The sequence below is a fragment of the Salvelinus alpinus genome, chromosome 33, assembly GCF_045679555.1.
Source record: "Salvelinus alpinus chromosome 33, SLU_Salpinus.1, whole genome shotgun sequence".
Classification (NCBI taxonomy): Eukaryota; Metazoa; Chordata; class Actinopteri; order Salmoniformes; family Salmonidae; genus Salvelinus; species Salvelinus alpinus.
The window spans coordinates 10,173,004-10,187,891 of NC_092118.1; the positions used below are offsets into that span (position 1 = coordinate 10,173,004).

Below are 14,888 nucleotides of genomic sequence, written 5' to 3' on the forward strand. Positions count from 1 at the left end.
CCCACTGGGCACAGACTTCAATTCAACGTCTAGTTTGGATTTACATTTGGTTGAGTTGTCAACTAACGTGAATTCAATGTGAAATCAACATGCCATTGGATTTAGGTAAAGGGTTGGTAGAGAAAAAATACAAAATTCCCCCTGTTGATTACTTTTTTCAAATCCGATCAGTTTTCCACATTAATTCAACATCCTCACAAAGATTTGTTTTGGTTGAAATGACGTGGAAACAACGTTGATTCAACCAGTTTGTGTCCAGTGGGTTGTGACAACTGCTGATGTAAAAAGCCAACAAGGTCAGTGTATTTTATGCGTCACCTGAGCTCTGATCTGGAAACTAGTGGTATGCATTCAATTTGAAATCTCTTTCTGTGAATTGACATTGTTGTCTTCATCATCGATAAGGGGAACTGCGAAGCACTGAAGTGGCCCCTGACATTCTGTGTGCTTTCCCTTTGATTTCTCTTTGCTCATCTTGTTCACTTTGCTCTCTCTCTCTCTCTCTCTCTTCCTTTCTCTCTCTTGCTCATCACCTTGACGTCTTCTGTGTTTGTTTAACAACCATGGAGACTGTTTCAGGTCTGCTGCTTTTGCCCATGAAAGAAATCAGTTCAGTGGCTATGAAATTGTGAGTTTAGTAATGTTATTTTTTTTTTTCGTCAGCGGTAGCTAGATGGTTTGTAAGATTCTCTATGGATTTTACTGATACAATCTGCTGATACATAACCCACAGTGTAGACTATCTTCTATATCATTATTCAACCTGGCAGATCCATTACCACTGACGAGTTAATTCCTTTTAGCAATGGCTAAAATGACTTATTATGCCGGCTATGACATTAAAACTATACTTTTGATATCATGGATGGTCCGTCCTTGCATCCATAGCTCTTTCAATGCATTTGATTGGGTACATTTTCAAGCCCCCGTCCCTCAGATTTCCCCCCCAAAAAAAGTGGCGGGGAGCTGCTTTGTTATTGTTTCAAATGCGGATGACCTCTTTAATGGGAGATGAGCTTTTCTCTCATTATAGAAAATCAAAATAGGAAAGCTGTCAATCAATTTGTTCAGCAAGGGAATACATTTCACAGAAGATCATCTTTAATATCATCTGTTAATACAGCCTGTCTGGTGAAAAGGTCGTCTCCCTCCAAAAATATGTTGGTATTTTTTCCCTTCTGTGCATACACTCTGTGTATTTTTGGTCTCCATTTTCCTTCTGGGCATTTCAACACAGAATTAACTAACACAACCCACAGACACTCTATTGCAGTGCCTCACTTTGCTCCTTCCTCCTCGTGTGTCATCCTCCACCCATAATGGTTGGGATCTGGGGCTGTTTGTCTCCTGTCCCCTATCCCTTTTCCCTTTGCCTCAAATCAATTCCAGACACTGCAGTTTCCTGCTCCCTAGATCAGGATGGCTGGCTGGACTGGGCCGTCTGAAACTCCAGCCACTCCTTCATTTCCAGGAATAGGAGAAGGCTGGGGAGTTTGGGGCTTTGGAAACCGACTGTTCCACTGTTCCACAGTTTGAGTGTAGCTGTAAAAAGACATTATGCTGGCAATTCCTCTTTTTGTAACTAAAATACTTGCATCTCGTTGCTAGACGAAAGGGAAAAGACTGGATTTTCTTAATAAACCTCACACATTTTAATTATGGTTAAAGTGTCTTGTGGGTGATTGAATAGCTGAAGAGATGCAGATGCAGATGCAGTCTTCAATTATTTTTGTTCTTCTTTTTCATTAACATTCTTGGATACACAGCAATGTGGCATAGCAATTAGACTTGCATAATAACCGAAGACATAATTATTATGTTATGGATGTGACACAAAAAGAGAAACCCTGGTTCTTACTAATTGGAGGCACCACCATAGCATACATTGCCTCCTGACGTCTGCTGGTTGTCAGTAGCAGAGATCCTTTGTAAAGGTTTTGAGTACATGCCATTTGGTTTCACATTCAGTGGAAAGATTTCAGATCGGTGCTTGCAATTACAGTCTATGTTGCTATTTCCGATTCCAATGACTTGCTTCTTTTTTGTTTCTTAAATTTTATTCTCAGCCGTTTAGAAATTATATTTTTGAGCTGAATAGTTCCTCAGCATTTTCTTAATGATACAAACTCTTTGGTTAATGGTATTGTTGTACAATTGCAACATTAATTCAGTTTTGCTGACTGTAGTAAATGTTAATGAACAAGATGCGTAGCTTCTGTTTGCATCTTACAATTTTTGTCATTTGCAAAGAGAGTCTTTCTCTGCATTTATTCATTTTAAGTGGAAGATACATTTAATAAATTACAGAGGTTGGGGATACTGGTATGACTAACTTACCTTTAGAAACTCCTAGATAGGCCTATTATTAATGCTGTATGCGTTCATAGACACAATACAGTGTACTCGTGTCCTCTGAGTGAGGATGCTTAGTGATACGGATTACTAGTCTATGAACAAGCTGATGTGGGTACTTGTAGTTCATAATTCCTCCTTAACTTTATGTAGTGGGTTAAGAGAGATCAGATACCCCCTACTCCACCAGATACACACATGAACACACATAGTCAGAAGCTGATGTGAAGCGGAACAATCATGTTTGTCTCGCTGAACCTTATCCTTCCCTTTGTGGTTTGTCTGCGACTGCCCTTTGTTCAGGCTGTGTGTGCACTGCACTGTCTCAGCTGTAGCTTCTTGTGTCCTTCTATTACTCTCCATCTCGCTTTCCTTCCAGTTTGAGTGACAGGTGCATCCTACCTTCACACTGCCCTATCAAAACCCTTCCCACCCACACTCCTGTAGCCAGGTATGCAGAAGAGGCATTGTGGTTGACTGGTGCACGGCTTCTAACCTTCAGATATGTCAAGGTAACTTAACCTGAGTGCTGAGCCTTGTTTGCCACAGTAAAATGATACTCAGTCATAAACCTTTCCAACTCCAAGGGCATGCACTGCCTTCCTGAGCACACCAGAGAGGAAAGAAGCCTAGGGCTGATCTGAAATATCATCACTTTGAGTGCAGCTCCTCTGTGATACATACCTCCTCCGCCATTTCCATCTCCATCCCACAGCCAGCCGTCTCGGTAACGAGACTCCTACCATCGCTTCAAGCTCAGCTGCATCCTCTGCATCCTCTCCCTCGCTCTTTTTTCGGTTGCTTTCCCTTACTCTCACAGTGCAAATTACTGGCTGCTATCCATGGAATCAGTCGTTTTCCTCGGCTCTTGACATCCCTCTGAGCAACAGCATCGGCAGCAACATGAACAACAGCATGCAAAGCCTGTAGCAGCAGTAACAGTATCTTCTGTACATGCACTCTTCCTTCACCTGTAGCTGTGGCGGCACATTGTGGATGATGGCATTAGCATATTATTCATGACTCTGTCTGCTCAGAGAGAAAAAAAAGTGGGTGCATCACTCACCTGTTAGAATACTAATGACCTCTTTGGCTCTGAAGTGCAGAAAGCCAGACTGGGATATTTTGTTTGTGAAACACCTATACCGATTAGTCTGTGTAATTGAATGGCAATTAAGAGTCAGGTTACGCCCTGGGAGCACAATCGTTTGTTTCTTTTCTCTATTTTGTCGCTTTTAAAAGCCACAGGAAGCAGCCCACAGTAACCAGAAACCAAAGACCACTTTTCCTCCTTGCAGTGCGGCTTCAAAGCCTTTTTCCATGCAGTCGTATTGAGTAGAAAATCGTTTTTATTCCCAGTTGTTTATCCTCTCTTATGTCTTCTTTTAAAGAGTTAAGTCTGTCAAGGCCATGCATGCTATATCTTTGCAGATATACTAGCAGGTCTTTATTGTGAGGCATTGATTTACAGAAGCCGTATCGTATACAAAAGGTAAACACAGGACAGTATATTCAAAGTCCCTGAACAATGTTAATAAACTTGTCAGCAGGGCCGGCTCCAGGTATATGCAACACAAGTGGTCACTTAGGGCCCCCGGCCGCTAGGGACTCAGTCGGCGTCTCAACTTACTGTTGAACACAAAAGGTGCAATTTTTCAAAATGTGATTGTGCTTCAGCAGTTTTTCTCTTGTTATGTCAGTCACTGACAGTCACTAAATTAGCATGTCAGCTAACAATTTTTAGCTTGGTAAGTTAGTCTAGCCATCTAACTAAACTTGTAGTTATCATGTCCGAATAGGACCCGGGAATGGAGGGCAGGTTCCCAGGGGCCCTGATTGCCAGGGGGCCCCCACTGATTTTGTTAGTCACTCTCACTCAGCTATTATTAACATGGCATACGTTTTGGCCAAAAATGTTCTCTACACTCCATGGCAAAATGGGTAGAATTGCAAAACGTTTGCTCCCCCCCATGACAAAATGTGTAGAATTGCAAAGTGTTTGCTCCCCCCATGGCAAAATGGGTAGAATTGCAAAATATTTGCTCCCCCCATGGCAAAATGGGTAGAATTGCAGAAAGCTTGCTTTAAAACAAACAAACTAAAAATGTATCTCTAAAACGAATGCGAGAATAGTAGAGAACCTCCTGATCTCAGAGTCCTCTGTGGTAGTAGTGTTGGAGCAATTACCCATCAGAGTGAGACGCAGCATGGTGGAGCTCTGAGGACTACACAAGACTACAGTCCTGATCACTTGACCCTGATCGGCTTCTTTCAACGCTGTAAGAATGAGGTGGTGACGGTGGTGTTATTTCTCTCTTTTTTTTTATCCAAACAAAGATTTATAGGTGTGCAAGGGGTAAAATTCAGAGAAAGCCCGATTCCTAGGAATAGAACCACCACTCAGGCAGATACAGGGGTCATGCTCCAAAATACAGCATTGTTAAAGGAAAACATTCAGCGCCTATGGTGTAAAATACAGACTGCAGTGCGCCTGGTTTCTCCATGAAAGTGGCGTATTACAGAGCATGTGGAGGGCTTAGAAGGGTGGTTTATTTTCATTATGATATGGTCTGTCTAGCAATCTGCCGTGATAATATGGCCACTTTGTGTTGAGTGAAAACATGGTCTTATCGGTATAACCTGTACAGTGCCATGCTTGTATCTTGAAAGGAGGAACTTGAATGAAAATACATTCAGCTATATATTTAATGATCTTTGTTATTGTTGTAATTTTAATTATTTTATTCCATGTAGATTAGGTCATTATACGGAGAAATCATTCAATATTGCATTCAAGCAGTGCGAAGGTATGTCACACAGGCCATTCTTAGAGCAGAAATACCTCCACTCTTTTACATCCCCTCAAGCTGCACAGTCAACCAAGCACTAAACCCTCCTCCACTACTCCAGTAAGTGCATCAAAGCTGGTCACGAAATGAGAAGGCCAGGATGCAGGCAGCACATGGAGAAATAATTCCAAAGCTGCTGCATCCCTCGCAGCAACCCCATTTGTAACGCTAGACTGTAGTCTCTACCTCTTGCTTTCTCCCTCGCTTTTTCTCTCTCTTCTTTCTCTCCTCCCCCTCTCTCTGTATTTCTCTCTTTCCCTCTATCCCTCACTCTTTCTTTTTTCTCTTTCTTTCTCTGTCACTCTCTCTCTCTCTCTCTCTCTCTCTCTCTCTGTCTCTCTCTCTCTCTCTCTCTCTCTATCTCTCTCTCTCTCTATTGCAAAAAACACTCCAACTGGACAGTTTTTTCTCCATCTCTTCATTCAGACTCAATCATGGACACTCTTACTGACAGTTGTAGCTGCTTTGTGGGATGTATTGTTGTCTCTCCCTTCTTGCCTTTCCGCTGTTGTCTGTGCATAACCATGTTTGTAGCATATTTTGTGCTGCTGCCATGTTGTGTTGCTACGATCTTGTTGTCATGTTGTGTTGCTACCATGCTGTCTTGTCATGTGTTGCTGCCATGCTGTGTTGTTGTCTTAGGTCTCTCTTTATGTAGTGTTGTGGTGTCTGCCATGGAAATTCCAACCAAATGAGAGAGACTCTGACATTCAATAAACATATTTTCTTTATTTGATAAGAATTGCAGTATGAAGGGGATCACATAAAGTGCAATGTTAAGAGCCCAATGAAGAAGAGTTGGGTCTCAGTTTATATAAGAAAATTACAGCCCCCATTTTGGGTGGTGTGACAAACAAACAGAACAATAGCCGTGAGGATGTACTGGTTGGTGACCTTAAAGGACTATGGAACTGAGAAACTGAGGTTGGCCTGAGGTGAAGTTTTGTCAAGATATGTCGCGCCATTTCTCAATGCTCATTGTCTCCACACGGTTTCCAAAAGAAACCAAAACCATTTGTCCTGCTCGTCTGTTACAGCTTAGTTCAGTCTACTGCTAAAAATGGAATAACAGCACTTTGTCTGTAAGTCCAAAAACAAGAGTCAGTCATGTAGACAAAGAGGAAGTGTTCTAGCAGAGGGAGCAAGTCTCATCAGTACATCATATGACTTTAGTTAAATGCATAGACACACTGGATACTTTATTACAGCAAGTTTTGCCACCATATGTCTCTCTTTTGTCGTGATGTGTGTTTTGTCCCATATTTTTATTTTTACTCCCAGCCCCCGTCCCCGCAGGAGTCCTTTTGCCTTTTGGTAGGCCGTCATTGTAAATAATAATGTGTTCTTAACTGACTTGCCTAGTTAAATAAAGGATAAATAAAATAATTAAATAAACATTTCCCATGCCCAGACAGCATAGGCTACTCATTGTATAACAACAACAGCCAATAAATAAGCTGTTTGCACACACTATTCACACAAATCTGTACATGTGCACACAATAGACATACTTTGTGCACCCACACACACACACACACCATACGGTCATAAACACTTGTAAAAACAGGCGGGCGGAGCCTCCAGGGTCGTGGAAGACAGGGGCATATATCACATCTACTCAGAGATGAATCACCTTTATTGCTTTAGACCGACAAAATCTTGTACGTGCGACTGGACTTTACAGAATTAAACTGGCACTAGAGAATACGAGAGAGGGAGAGAGAGGGAGGGGGAGAGAGGGAGCTTCTCTTTGCTTTTCTTGTACAATGTTAATGGTAGGTAAGCTGAACCCCTCTGCACGGGGAGGGTCAGATTTGAGCACAGTTCCATACTCTGTCTGATATTTCCTTTGAGGACTATGCTTACTGGTTAGAGTTCAATTATGTAAGTGCCCCACTGAGCTGATAAGTGCTTTTTGGGGTTCCCCTCAATCAAATGGTGTGGGATCGTATGCCTTTTAGAGTCTTGATGTGTTGGTACTCAATATTAAACATCAGCATGGAACTAACTCAATACTTCAACTTTGACCCTGTGTTCCATTTAAAATAGTTATATTGGCAGAGTAGTAACACATGTGCTGTTACAGCACCACAATGAGATATTGAAGACACTTGCTTGGTGTTAAAAAGACTGCACTGAAAGAGAGGGAGGATTTATCTGCCCAGTGCCTCTCTCCTGATCTTCTCTTTTCATGGCTGTGATAGTGTGAAGTTACTGGCTGCTTTTAGAATAGCGGAGACTTGGAGAAAGACTAGAGGGATTGTTTTAATTGTCCCTCACTGTCAGGTCACTCCATTTCTCCTCAGACATCCCCTCTCCACCACTGTCCATGGCTGGGCTTGAACAGTAGAAATAGAGCCGGAGTCACACACTACAATTAAGGCCAAGGATATTTGTAGCTGGCAATTTCGTTTCTTCTGAAGCACAAGCTATTTTTTTCCCTTTTCCGATAATTATGTTCTCAAAGTCTCAGTAATAATTTTGCACTTACAAGCAGCTGTGGCATTATCTTACCCCTCATTTAGTAACATGAAATGTAACCATTATTTATTTATTCAAGAGGAACATGATACACTTCCACTTATATTGCGCAGATTAGTGTTTTTCCTCATGTAACTTGTTCTGGAGGCAGCTCTGCAGAATGGTCACTAGCTGGCACAGCCACAAAGTCATAACATCTGATAAACCTAACCTTAATGTCACGTATACTCCCTCTCCGGCCTCTAGGTCATCAAGCTGCTGATTATCCCACGCACCTGTCACTATCGTCAAGCGCACCTTCGCCTCATGACACTCACCTGGACTCTCACCTGGGTTCTTTCCTCAGGTGTTATTGACTCGGTTTCATGTCGGTGCGTTGTTTGTGTTTCGTGTTTATTTATTAAAACACTCCCTGTACTTGATTCTCGACTCTCAGCGCACTCGTTACAGAATAACACCTCACATAAGGAAAGCATCAGGGAGTGTTTTTTTTTGTGTCAGTGTAAATGACGTCAGGTCCGGGAGCCGCTACAGGCTCTCATGCCTCAGCCAGTCTGTCAGATTCCCGCGCCCCAGCCTGCTCGAGAGGTTCCCGCGCCTCAGCCAGCATGACAGGTTCACGCGCTTCAGCAGGGGTGACCGGTCCGCTCCTAATCCCCTGGTTCGTCACTTTTGTCGGCATCCTGCGGCTAGAGCCACGCATCGGAGAGGAGGTACGGAGGGGTTACTGTCACGTATACTCCCTCTCCGGCCTCTAGGTCATCAGGCTGCTGATTATCCCACACACCAGTCACTATTGTCAAGCGCACCTGCGCCTCATGACACTCACCTGGACTCCATCACCTCCTTGATTATCTTCACTATATCTGTCACTCTCCTTGGTTCTTTCCTCAGGTGTTATTGACTCGGTTTCATGTCGGTGCGTTGTTTGTGTTTCGTGTTTATTTATTAAAACACTCCCTGAACTTGCTTCTCGACTCTCAGCGCATTCGTTACACTTAACCCTAACCTTAACCACACTGCTAAACCTAACCTTAAATTAAGACCAAATAGCACATTTTTTGTTTTCATAAATGTTTACAATATAGCCAATTTTCACTTAGCAGCTTGTCGATCTTGCGGCAATCGCTCAGTTCTGCCTCTAGGGCTAGACCCATAACAGTAAACCTGCATATATTAGTGTCTGCAGCTATGGCCTATCCGCCCCTTTACAATATTTACAAGGTGCTATAGAGTGTTGATATACACTGAGTATACAAACATTAAGAACGCCTGCTCTTTCCATGACATAGACTGACCAGGTGAAAGCTGTGATCCCTTATTGATGTCACTTCTTAAATCCACTTCAATCAGTGTAGATGAAGGGGAGGAGACAGGTTAAAGAAGTATTTGTAAGCCTTGAGACAACTGAGACATGGATTGTGTATGTATAATATTCAGAGGGTGAATGGGCAAAACAAAAGGTAGGTGCCAGGCGCCCTGTTTGTGTCAAGAACTGGAACGCTGCTGGGTTTTTCATGCTCAACTGTTTCCCATGTGTATCAAGAATGGTCCACCACCAAAAGGACATCCAGCCAACTTGACACAACTGTGGGAAGCATTGAAGTCAACATGGCCAGCATCTCTGTGAAATGCTTTTGACACCTTGTAGAGTCCATGTCCCGATGAATTGAGGCTGTTCTGAGGGCAAAAGAGGGATGGGGATGGAGGGGGGTGCAACTCAATATTAGGAAGGTGTTTCTGATGTTTGGTATATTCAGTGTATTTTTCCATATTCACAAATGATTCCGATTTCTCTCACACCATTCCACAGTAGTGCTGCATTGAAACATTTAGCTGTCTAGCCATCCACTGGAATACTTAATACATGACTCACAATCACTGTATTACAGTAACAGATGAGACATTTTGCATCGCTGTTGAATCACTTGCCATCAATGACTGACTTTGGACCAGACTACTTATTCAGCACATCCGTCTTAGCCAAGACGGATGAATGCCTGTGATTCCCGAGGCATTTAAATGGGAAACACTTCCCTCGAGATGATGGGTTATCGGAGGCAGTAAAACCACTCCTACACACACAGTTGGCTGACATTTTGGTGGCCAGTCAATAACGAAAAAAAGCATAAAATGTCTTCTTTTTCCCGGAGTAGCTGCCAATTTACAACCGAGACACTGGAAAGCATGAAGCGTTATCAGGCGTTCATTATGAGGACTGACAGTGGAGAGGTCCAACTGAGTTAGGGTGCCCATTTCCCTACATCACTGGTGGATGCGCTTTATTTGGACTTTATTTATGAGCGCTGCCACACAAGCTGGAGATTTGTTATATTTCTTCTCTTCTCTACCGCTCTCTCTTCCCTGCTGGACCGTGTGTTTAACCGGTTCCAGTGAGAGGCAGCTTTAAGCAGTGTGTTTAAGCATTATTGTTGTGGTTGGGCTCCCAGCTAGCATCGTTGCTGAAGTTGAAGGTTCTTCGTGGCTCAGTGGATAGGAAAATCTCCCGCAGGTCCATTTGTTCCCCTGTCCATCCATGAGCAGCCAAGCAGGAAGTGATGAAAGCCAATCATGGGACTGACAACAACACAGCATCTGGTTAATTGTCAGATGTGTAACATAACCTATTGGCATGTGATGAAGCCTGCTTTGTTTGCAGTTATGACTGTGCAAATCGACTGTTAGACTATTCTGTTTTTAGCTCCGTTGTCGCTTTGTTGACCATCAGTGCATGGTCAGTGAATGAAAATAAGTGATGCATTTTGTACCAAATTAGAATTTTGAAGGAGACTATTTCACTTTCGCTCTACTCACCTAATGTAATACTACAAGGGACAAGACATAGGCAACACTTCAATCAGAGAACACCAGTGGCTTGATGTCTAATTAAATAAGAGCAAATGAGTTTACAACCTCTGTCACTTAATTAGAGCAAGATACAGAGGCACAAAATGAATTAATATGTCGAGATTTAGAGAGGAGTCAATTAAAACTTTGGTTGGAGTGTGGGCTGACGATAACTACTCTTGTACAGAACTGTTTTGTCCCCTGTGACTGACTCTGTGTATTTTTGTTTCATTTCAGGGCCTACGTTGGGAGGAGAAGAAGGAGGAAGAGAGAGAAGAAGGGGGTTGTGATGAGTAACTGCATAAAGCAAAACCAAAGGATCCGGTGAGGTTTAGGGTCCAAGTCCCCAGGCTAGCGGGCGAGTGGAGTGAAGCCACCATCCAGGAAGGACCTCAGAGGAAGGTTTTCCCAGGATTATCTCTGGATTGTGCCTCTCAGGGGACACAGGCACACGTGCAGCAAGGCCCAAAGGAAGGCGGAGTAGCACTGGTCGGCAGGCAGCAGGCAGCAGGATGTGGGAGGGACTGGGACTGCAGGTGTTCCTGATGTGCCTGGGCGCCGTGCTGTGCAGCGCTGTGGCCGCCTCGGCACCCCTGGAGCACAGCCACCGCCGCCGCCTCTCCCTACACAGGCACCGGGAGAGGACGGGCAAAGAGGGACAGGTCCTACACCGTTCCAAGAGAGGCTGGGTCTGGAACCAGTTCTTTGTCATTGAGGAGTACACAGGGCCAGACCCAGTGTTAGTGGGCAGGGTGAGGTCACCGTTTTAAATTCTTCATCATCACCTTCCTACCTCTCCTCTCTTTTCTCTCCCATTCTTTCCCCCTCTCTATCTGTTGATCGCTGAATTAAAGTCACAGGGGGTTTTCATTACCAGTGGAGACCTTGCAATATCCTCAATTTGTTACACAAAGCAATCAGTGGCCCACTTGATTAAAGATTATAAATTAGATTTCCTTTTTAATATCAAAGCATCCCCCAAAGACATTGACATCTGGGAAACAGGCGATTTTAGGGGTCCACAGAAATGACGATTACAAATGGGGACCTAAATTTGCATCTAATTCCGGCAGTGACAGAGATGGTACCTTGTTATTATTGGAATGGGATATCAATCAACAACAAAAACAACATGCATGCAGAACAGGCTTCTATGAAGAATAGTTCATGGAATATAATGAAAAGTTGGTAGATATTGCAAAATACATTAAAATACAATTCATATATGCGTTTGTGGGAATATAGTTATGCGTGTTTTGAATTGCAGAAATTAACCAATCAACTAAGTGACTAACTATCTGATAATGTGACAGACCACTAATTGTAATGTTGTTGTGTTGGACCTAATGTTTATCATCAGAGTAAATATAGATTGATTCTCTATGTTGAAACATATTGGTTTCAAGGCAGTTTTCTCTAAGCTATGCATTTAAATGTAATCACATTTACATGATTGCCTGGGCTGAATGTGCTTCTCATTATCCATGTTCCTCCTAGTGATCACACTACATGTTGGAACGTAGTATTTTTGAAATGGTTTTTAACATGTTTTTCCGAAGTAATTTTGCTGACCTTTTTCTTTCCATTTGTTTCCAGCTCCACTCAGACGTTGACGCTGGAGATGGCAATTGCAAGTACATTCTCTCAGGGGAGGGTGCAGGCACCATTTTTGTCATTGATGACAAGACAGGCAACATCCATGCCACCAAGACCCTGGACAGGGAAGAGCAGGCCCAGTACACCCTCACAGCCCAGGCTGTGGACAGGGCCACCAACAAGCCTCTGGAGCCTCCGTCTGAGTTCATAGTCAAGGTCCAGGACATCAATGACAACCCACCTGAGTTCCTACATGGGCCATACTATGCCAGGGTGCCTGAAATGTCCAACGTCGGTGAGTTTGGCTGGGGAATGGACCGTGAAGGATTCTCTACCCTCTGTCTAATTCTCCCTTCCTCAGACTGTTTGCCAGTGAACAGCTTGTTTCCCATGCATTATTCAAAATTACTGTAATCTGACCGAGGGAGGCAAAGTTGGAAGCGTTGCTGTTGTTGTTGCGGCTTTGCAATTTCCCTCTTCCTTGTGAATGTTTTTGTGTGAGTGTGTGTGTGTGTGGGGGGGTCACACCATGTAATACAACATCCTTAATGCTGGCCTGTCACAGAGTAACAATCTATTTCCCTGCGATTCCACCAGCTGACAACCCAAATGGTGCTTCTGGGGCTCAGACTCGGCATTCTAGACCAGCCCAGCTTCAAATATGTTCAGAAACCACTGTGATGGCAAATTAATTTCAAATACTGGCGAAACAGCTAGGCTTTGTGTGAATCCCAAAAGCATGAGCACTTAAGGGCATTATAACCATGGGAGGGATGCTGACTGCACCACATTTTCGGTTAAGAATAAGCAATTTCTAGAATGGCAAACACTTCCAGCATCAGGTATATAGCAGGAATTTCATGTTAGAAACATAGTATTGGCTCAAGCTAAATGCCATAATGATTTTCTTATTGCCGGTCTACTATTATGTTGGGTAAATGGTGTTGAAAATAATAACATCTGCTGTTCTTTTGTCGTCCAGGTACCTCAGTGATGCAGGTAACAGCCACAGATGCTGATGATCCCACCTACGGGAATAGTGCCAGACTGGTGTACAGCATTCTCCAGGGCCAGCCCTACTTCTCAGTGGAACCACAAACAGGTACCCAACCTCTCTGTCCCACCTTGTTTCATATTCATCCAGATAGCATAACATTTTATATACAGTATATATATATATAAGTGGCTTGCGAATGTATTCACCCCCCTTGGCATTTTTCCTATTTTGTTGCCTTACAACCTGGAATTAAAATAGATTTTGGGGGGGATTTGTATAATTTGATTTACACAACATGTCTACCACTTTGAAGATGCCAAATATTTTTTCTTGTGAAACAAACAAGAAATAAGACAAGAAACAGAAAACTTGAGCGTGCATAGCTATTCACCCCCCCAAAGTTAATACTTTGTAGAGACACCTTTTGCACCAATTACAGCTGCATGTCTCTTGGGGTATGTCTCTATAAGCTTGGCACATCTAGCCACTGGGATTTTTGCCCCTTTTTCAAGGCAAAACTGCTCCAGCCCCTTCAAGTAGGATGGGTTCCGCTGGTCTACAGCAATCTTTAAGTCATACCACAGATTCTCAATTGTATTGAGGTCTGGGCTTTGACTAGGCCATTCCAAGACATGTAAATGTTTCCCCTTAATCCCCTTAACCTCTAATTCCTCCCAAACCCGGATCCGGGAGCACCCCCCACAGTAAAAAAGCTGACTAGCATAGCCTAGCATAGCGTCACAAGTAAATACTAGCATCTAAATATCATTAAATCACAAGTCCAAGACACCAGATGAAAGATACACATCTTGTGAATCCAGCCATAATTTCTGATTTTTAAAATGTTTTACAGGGAAGACACAATATGTAAATCTATTAGCTAACCACGTTAGCAAAAGACACCACTTTTTTTACTCCACCAGTTTTTTACTCCATCAGTAGCTATCACAAATTCGACCAAATAAAGATATAAATAGCCACTAACCAAGAAACAACTTCATCAAATGACAGTCTGATAACATATTTATTGTATAGCATATGTTTTGTTAGAAAAATTTGCATATTTCAGGTATAAATCACAGTTCTACATTGCAGCTGCAATCTGAAATAGTGCCGAAGCTGCCAGAATAATTACAGAGACCAACGTCAAATACCTAATTACTCATCTTAAAACATTTCTGAAAAATACACAGCGTACAGCAAATGAAAGCCCAACATCTTGTGAATCCAGCCAATATGTCAGATTCTTTAAGTGTTTTACAGCGAAAACACAATATAGCATTATATTAGCTTAGCACAATAGCCAGAAACACAAGCAATTTACCAGCAGCACAGGTTAGCGATCGTAACAATACAGAAAAAATATATAATTTTTGACTAACCTTGATATACTTCGTCAGATGACAGTCCTGTAACATCATATTACACAATGCATATAGGTTTTGTTCGAAAATGTGCATATTTAGCAGCACAAATCGTGGTTATACAATGTGATCAGTGGCAACAGGTCATGCATTCTGGCCGGCGCCATCTTGGAAAGGCACCTAATCTAATCAATAAATAATCGTAAACTTGACTAAAAAATACAGGTTGGACAGCAAATGAAAGATGCATTAGTTATTAATGCAACCGCTGAGTTAGATTTTTAAAATTAACGTTACTAGACATACAGTGTGCGTTACAGCCAGACTAGTGCCGCAATAATGGCGGACAAATGCGTTTACATTTTTCCACATAAATACGGAATAACATCATAAATAGCTCTT

General features: G+C 42.6%; 1 protein-coding gene across 1 annotated transcript in view; it reads left to right on the forward strand.

Annotated features, from left to right (window-relative positions):
* The window catches only part of LOC139562834 (cadherin-11-like), an 88,816-nt gene that overhangs the window by 51,134 nt on the left and 22,794 nt on the right, over window positions 1-14,888 (forward strand). Inside the window, exons 2-4 of the mRNA XM_071380956.1 lie at window positions 10,767-11,281; window positions 12,126-12,420; window positions 13,108-13,227. Of these exons, the coding sequence (XP_071237057.1) occupies window positions 11,042-11,281; window positions 12,126-12,420; window positions 13,108-13,227 (655 nt within the window). The 5' untranslated portion in view covers window positions 10,767-11,041. The remainder of the gene's footprint in view (window positions 1-10,766; window positions 11,282-12,125; window positions 12,421-13,107; window positions 13,228-14,888) is intronic.